The following is a 7,500-nucleotide window of genomic DNA, read 5'->3' as shown; positions in this document are numbered from 1 at the left end:
AGTCGGGGTAGTCCTGCACAATGGATGGAAAGAATAATACGAACGTTATAACAATTTCAGATAATCAAAATTATTGAGTAACAATATTTTTTTAAACATATTCTCTTACCAGAACGATGTGGTAGAATATATGTGTTAGTGCCTGACATAATCAGTCGGAAGGTGAAAATTTTGGATTTGCATTTCTTTTGCATTTTCCGAAAGAATGATAACCAAAGCATTTTAATCTTTATTTGAAGTAAATCGGGTGATTTTCATGAAGTTATGGTCAGATATATGGGAAAGGTATCCAGCAACTTTTCTCAAATTTCATACTTTTTCAACTTGACTAATTGCAAAAAAATATTTAGAAGTGAAATTAAGCTTTGATATTTCCCGAAGATGTTAAAAAAGGGTTGATTTAATCATTTATGACAGAACTTGTTTCATTTTGGATAAAAATTGACCTTCTAACAAAACTTGGCAATATCTCAGTCCAAACCTTTTCACCATCCGACTGATTATGCCATTCATTGTAACATATATCAAGCCTTGAAGTTAGCAAACTATTTCTGTCTTTGTGAAAAATATAAAATAATTTTACACATCCAACTAGTAGACATCAGACTATCAAATGTATATCTTAAGTCCACAACAGAATGTTGTCGGATTTCCCTGTAAACTACTCACATAAATAATGTTGTGAGCCGAAACTGAGTACAACACTAAAAACAATAACGATTTGCACTACTCTTACAACCCCCCCCCCCCTCTCTCTCTCTCTCTCTCTCTCTCTCTCTCTCTCTCTCTCTCTCTCTCTCTCTCTCTCTCTCTCTCTCTCCCTCCCTCTTATCTCTATCTCTCTCCTCTCTCTTATTTTTATCTCTATCTCTTCTCTCTCTAATCTCTATCTGTCTCTCTCTCCTCTCTCTCTCTTTTATCTCTCTCTCTCTCACCCCTCTCTCTCCTACCTCTTATCTCTATCTCTCTCTCTTATCTTTCTCCCTCCCTCTCTCTCTTTCTCTCCACCCACCAGTTCCACTCACCTCTTCCTCCAGTCGACACTTCCTCAGGTAACCCCTGAGATCTCCAAGAGCCATATACTCCATGATGACTAGGGCCGGCTGTCCCTGGGATACGACCCCGAGCAGCTTAACCACATGGTGACACTCGAACACTCTGCAATTACAAAATTTCACAAAAGGAGTGAATTTCTAACAAGGTGATACAAATCTATAACGGTTTTAAAGCATAAAACAGACATAAATAAATAAAATAAAATTCCCTGTATTCATCCCATAGAGGAAAATTAGTCTCTATGGTCATCTATTCCAAGAGAAGACTGGAATAACCCAGGTGTGAGCCGCAGTGCAGCGCTGCAAAAATGAGCTAGGGCGAGGTGACTGGCTCAAGGTGACACAGCGCAGCGGGTATTCGAGCTCGATACCTTTCGGGTATGAAGCAAGAACTGTACCACTGAACCACGCTGCCCCTAAAAATCCTTGATACAGATGTGAAGGAACACCTGGCTTCAGGCAATGACTAGTCTTTCGGGGCCTTCAGGCCCATGGAACCAGAGTTTATTCTGGTTTCTATCGTGTAAAACGGACAATAGCAATTGCTTGCTACCCTGGAACCCTCAGGGCAGAACATCAAGGGGAAGGCCATAAGGAACATGGAGAAGAATCAAAGAAGCAGAAGTGATAAGACATGGAATGAGATAAAAAAAAAAGTTAGCTCAGGATAGAGAAGGATGGAAACTGTTTGTCTGTGGCCTATACCCTGAACCAAGGTGAAAAAGGCAATGATGATGATGATGATGCTACCCTTTCGTCAGGATGCCAGTCTATCACAAAGTACTTTCTACCAGGTCTAAGAGACCCAGCTACCCATTCACTGCTGGGTAGACGAGGGGGGAAGGAGGGAGGGGAGTTAGAAAAAAAATCTCGACTGCACCCGGCATTGATCTTGGTCCCTTTCCGTGTGAAGTGAGTGCTCTACCAACTGAGCTATCAGTGACCCCCCTAGGCAATGAGGATTAGGAGTAGTATCTTTTAAAAATGGGTTTTACTATGTGGTCTAGTGGTATGACACTCGCTTTCGGATCGGAAGGTCCTGGGTTCGAGCCTCGCGCTGGGCGCATAGTTGAGTCCTTGGAAAAGGCTCTTTACTCACTTTCTCTCACCGTACTCAGTTGTAAGATGAGTACCTGGCCGTTAACAACGCTGTTTTTGTCCGAAAAATTGTAATATCGCCAAACAGGCGTTATGTTCAGTCCTACATGTTAAATGTTGCTGTTGACCAGGGACCCCTTGTAAAGCGCTTTGAGCGCATTTAGTGGATATTGCGCTATATAAAAGCTAAAATTTACTCCACTGCGACACAATTAGGTCATTTCAGCACCAGTAAAAAGGAAGATGGGAGGAACAGTTGTAGATCTACACCATGGAGGTCAGAGGACCGACCCCCACACAGAGGTATAGGGAAAGAGTGTTGAGACAAAAAAAGGGAGCTTAACAGGCAAAATGTACTGGATGAATGAAAATTTGTTTCCATTTGGCCTGATGGAAGGAATAAGGAAAGTATTCTGGTGCTGTAAATGATATAAATGATCCTATTTATAAACATGAGACCGGGTCAGGGATGATTACATTGACCATTTATTAGACTTTATCAAAGGATCATTTTCATAATGCTTCGACACAGAACCCCCCCCCCCCCCCCCCCCCCCCAAAGCACTTTACAAACAGCAACACATAACATGTAGAACAGGACATGGAGTCAATTAAGCGATATTGCAAGTTTTTGTGACATAGACAATGCTGTGTCAACGGCCAGGTACTAATTTTACACCTGAGAATGGTGAGAGATTGTGATAAAAGAGCCATTTCCAAGGACTCAACAGTGCGCCGAGCGAGGCTGGAACCCAGGACCTTGCGATCCGAAAGCGAGTGTCATACCACAAGACCACATAGCCACACAAAGCTTTATTCTAGATACTACTGCTGTCTTGGTGAAAAATGATAAAATAATATAGCCAGGTTAGAGTACAGATTAGAGTAACCCCACCTGATAAGGGTTAAAAAGATTGGCTGTACTTACTTCATTGTGGTAGCCTCCTTCAAGATGCGTAGCCTCTCGTGGAAATCTGCTGTGTCATTCACCGTCTGCAGAGGCAAATCGACAAATCGTCAGACTACAATGTGACCATTTCATAAACTCAAAGAAACTTATCATATAATAATAATAATAATGATGATGATGATGATGATGATGATGAAAATAATAATAATAATATTAATGATAATGATGATGATAATAACAATAATGATGATGATGATGATGATGATGATGATGATGATAAAAATACATTTTTTAAAATAAAAAAAATTCCCTTTATTCACCCCATATGGGAAATTTGTCTCAAGGGTCTATTCCAAAGGAAGACTGGAATAACCCAGGTGTCAATCACAGTGCAGAGCCGCAAAATTGAGCTAGGGCGAGGTGACTTGCTCAAGGCCACACAATGCAGCGGCGGGTGATTGAACTCCGTACCTTTCGGGTACGAAGCACGAAGCAAAGACCGTACGACTGAGCCATGCTGCCCCACTAATAATAATAATAATGATAATAATAATAAGAAGAAGAAGAAGAAAATGATGATGAAGAAGACGAAGAAGAAGAAGAAGAAGAAGAAGAAGAAGAAGAAGAAGAAGAAGAAGAAGAAGAAGAAGAAGAAGAAGAAGAAGAAGAAGAAGAAGAATTATAATAATAATAATTTTAACAACAATAATAATAATAATAATAATAATAATAATAATAATAATAATAATAATAATAATAATAATAATAATAATAATAATAATAACAATAATAATAATAATAATAATAATAATAATAAAAATAATAAAAATAATAATAATAATAATAATAATAATAATAATAATAATAATAATAATAATAATAATAATAATAATATTAGAAAATTTGAGATCTTATCCTTAATAAAAAAATTTTTTAAAAAGGTCACGATGCCTATCAACATCAATTGTGTTTTGTTTATTAGGTGATTTAACTCACTCACTCACTCAACCCTAACTCCGACTATACCCGTACTTTACCCAGGTTACTTTTACCCCATGCCTATTTATTTCATTTTTCTGAGACAAAATATATGCGCGGTATCAAAGCTAATGTTTTAGTTTTTGCATGTTAATGATAGTTGAATAAATCTATCTATGTACATGCTCATTTTTAATACATTTCTTCCAATTTTGAAAATAAGCAAAAAATCTCTAGGATTGAGTGAGTTAATCCTTTGAACAAAATCCATTTTGTTCACATTTCAAGCTGCTACAGTTATGTCCAGGTTTGTTATATCAGATCTTCTCATAGAGCAATAAGGAACACCTACCTTGACGGCGACAATCTTGCTGGTTTTCGCCTCAGAATCTTCCATCACTCCTTCATAGACAAGACCAAAGGAACCCTTGCCCACTTCGTGCAGGAGACGAATCTTCTCTCTGCCCACTTCCCATTCGTCTATGTCATACACTACAAGAAAAAAATTACAATATCTTGGTGTTACAACAGTAAAAAAAAAATAAAAGGAAAAAAATTAATTAATTAAGAAGAAGAAGAAGAAGAAGAAGAAGAAGAAGAAGAAGAAGAAGAAGAAGAAGAAGAAGAAGAAGAAGAAGAAGAAGAAGAAGAAGAAGAAGAAGAAGATGATGATGATGATGATAATGTTGATGATGAGGTGATGATGATGATGATGATGATGATGATGATGATGATGATGATGATACAACAGTAAAAAAATTAAAAGGAAAAAAATTAATTAAGAAGAAGAAGAAGAAGAAGAAGAAGAAGAAGAAGAAGAAGAAGAAGAAGAAGAAGAAGAAGAAGAAGAAGAAGAAGAAGAAGAAGAAGAAGAAGAAGAAGAAGAAGAAGGAGAAGAAGAAGAAGATGATGATGATGATGATGATGATGATGGTGACGATGATGGTGATGATGATGATGATGATGTTGTTGATGGTGATAATGATGATGATGATGATGGTGATGATGATGATGATATCAATACTCACTGTCTGTTGTAAGGTAATTAGGATTGGGAGAGACCAGCAAAAGGGCCGGGTTCTTCAATAATCTGAAAGATATTTTTTCCAAAAATTAAAAAAATAATAGAGGAAGAAAGAGAGAGAGAAAAAAAGCTTTTATGTAGCGCAATATCTAATAAATATGCTAAAGTGTTTGTTAAAATGTGTCCAAAGCCAATAACAGCTACCCTAAACATTCAGTATATAATACAGAATAGATGGGGCTTTTTTAGGGAAAAGTTAAATAAATAAATAAATGTATCAATAAATTATTTGATATAAAAATAAATAAATGACAAACTATAATGATGATGATGATAACAATAAAAAATAATAATAATAATAATAATAATAATAATAATAATAATAATAATAATAATAATAATAATAATAATAATAATAATAATAATAATGTTGTTCGTGGTAGTGATAGATGTACAAATAATCTTGCAAAAAACAAAACAACAAATTAAAACAAACAAAAACAAAAAATCTATTTTTATACACCACCCCCCCCCCCCCCCCCACCACACCCTTGCCCATAAAAACAAATAATGCACAAGGTGCTTAAATTCCCATCTGACCACTTTTGTAAACTAGATAAATAAATAAAAACATACCGTATATAATCATAGTCTTCTTCTATTTCTCTACTTACTTTGCCTTGAGAACAAAGAATATTATGATTCCCAAGATGATGATGATGCCGACCACACAGCCTAAGATGGTGGCCAGGGTACCGGTGCCGTCCTCCTCAGTGCCTGGAAACAAAATTTATACATTAAATATACAATCTTAGTGCCTGGAAACAATTTATACATTAAATATACAATGTAATTCTATCACTTTCTATAAATAAATAAAAAAATACAAATAATAAAAAGTACATTTATATAGTGCAATATCCATTTAACGTGCTCAAAAATCAGTCGCATGGTGAAAATTTTTGTTTTTCGTTATTTTGCATTTTTTGAAAGCCTAATGTCTCCTGAGCATTTTAATATTTATTTGAAACAAATCGGGTGATTTTTCATGAAGTTATGGTCATATGCATGGGCTAGGGTGTGAACCATAAATTTGAGAAAATCGCTTCCAAACTTGACAAGAGTTTAAATTAAGTATAATAATTACCTTCATTAGAAAATTAAGTAGAATTCAATTAAAATATATTTCATCAATATGTAGAAAAATGCTTGATTTAACGATCTTTGATGAGAACTCATTTTTCATAAAAATTGACCTCTTGACTAAAATTGTCAATGCGACTGATTATCTCAAGGATGCCCACATATATGCTGAAACAGAAATTACCCTCAGGTGTGGCAATGTAGAAAAACATTTCCGCTGTGTATTTGCCATTGTTAGCAAGGGACGTGGCACTGATCTGGAACGAATAATTCCCGGGAGAAAGATCTCGGATTACGTAACCTCCAGAATTGTTGAAATACTGCCGACGACTGATGCACAACTCTCTGCTGTTTACCTAAGGATTCGATAAAAGCATTTGACGTTATAATAAATGACAACAATTCATTCACTAATGGTACAAGTCAAAGTGATACTAAGCTGCTAGAAGCTGTGGACTCTAAAAAGTAATAAACAAAAATGATTATAACAGCTTAAAAAAAAAAAAGAACAACAAAATACCCAACACAGAACGTTTTGGGCTCAAAACCCTTCTTCAGCCATCAACAAAAAAAATAAAGACGTAAATACATTACTAAATTCCAGATCTGTCGTCAATCTGGAATTTAGTGCTGTATTTATGTCTTTATTGTTTTTTGTTGTTGACTGAAGAATGTCTTTGAGTCCGAAATGTTCAGTGTTGGGTATTTGGTTCTTTTTTTTTGAAGGTTTTATATTCATTTTTATTTATTACTGATGGCACAACAGAAGCCTACATATTGATGTTTTGCGTTTAGTTAAAAAATTTCACAACATGTGCCAGCCAGATATAAAATACCAACACACAAAACTATGTGTAACCTTAAATGTTTATAATCTGTTTAATACAATTAAGTGAGAACAACTCACAAGAATCACTTGCTAAAAACAATAACAAAGAGCTGAGTGATGTCAATTTTGTTTCTTCTATAATATGCTTGTGACACGAGTGCTCTATCAACTGAGCTAATGCGACACCCTGAGGAGAAAAGAGCTCAATAAGGGGCAGCATGGCTCAGTGGTACTGTCTTTGCTTCGTACCCGAAAGGTACCGAGTTCAGTCACCCGCCGCTGCGCTATGTGGCCTTGAGCAAATCACCTACTCCTAGCTCACTTTGCAGTGCTGCTCTGCGGCTGATGCCTGGGTTATTCCAGCCTTCCCTTGGAATAGATCATAAAGACAAATTTCCCCTTGGGGATGAATAAAGGGAATTTTTTTTTTTTTTGCAAAGTTTATTTATTTATTAATTTATTT

The 7,500-nt window shown here is 35.8% G+C and overlaps 1 protein-coding gene across 6 annotated transcripts in view; it reads right to left on the bottom strand.

Annotated features, from left to right (window-relative positions):
• The window catches only part of LOC144978514 (putative molluscan insulin-related peptide(s) receptor), a 164,750-nt gene that overhangs the window by 10,455 nt on the left and 146,795 nt on the right, over positions 1 to 7,500 (bottom strand). For all 6 annotated transcript variants that reach the window (XR_013646521.1, XR_013646522.1, XR_013646523.1 and 3 more), the window contains 7 exons: positions 6,393 to 6,564; positions 5,740 to 5,842; positions 5,070 to 5,131; positions 4,394 to 4,533; positions 3,082 to 3,146; positions 1,026 to 1,158; positions 1 to 13 (listed from right to left, as the gene is read on the bottom strand). The exon at positions 1 to 13 is cut by the window's left edge and continues 147 nt beyond it. Coding sequence is in view for 3 of the 6 variants with exons in the window: in XM_078924688.1 (XP_078780814.1) it covers positions 1 to 13; positions 1,026 to 1,158; positions 3,082 to 3,146; positions 4,394 to 4,533; positions 5,070 to 5,131; positions 5,740 to 5,842; positions 6,393 to 6,564 (688 nt within the window). In the remaining 3 variants the exon portion in view is untranslated. The remainder of the gene's footprint in view (positions 14 to 1,025; positions 1,159 to 3,081; positions 3,147 to 4,393; positions 4,534 to 5,069; positions 5,132 to 5,739; positions 5,843 to 6,392; positions 6,565 to 7,500) is intronic.

The sequence above is a fragment of the Berghia stephanieae genome, chromosome 8 (genome assembly GCF_034508935.2).
Source record: "Berghia stephanieae isolate SIO BIC M18660-M18661 chromosome 8, UCSD_Bste_1.3, whole genome shotgun sequence".
In the NCBI taxonomy this organism is placed as follows: Eukaryota; Metazoa; Mollusca; class Gastropoda; order Nudibranchia; family Aeolidiidae; genus Berghia; species Berghia stephanieae.
This window is presented reverse-complemented; position numbering and strand designations above follow the sequence as displayed.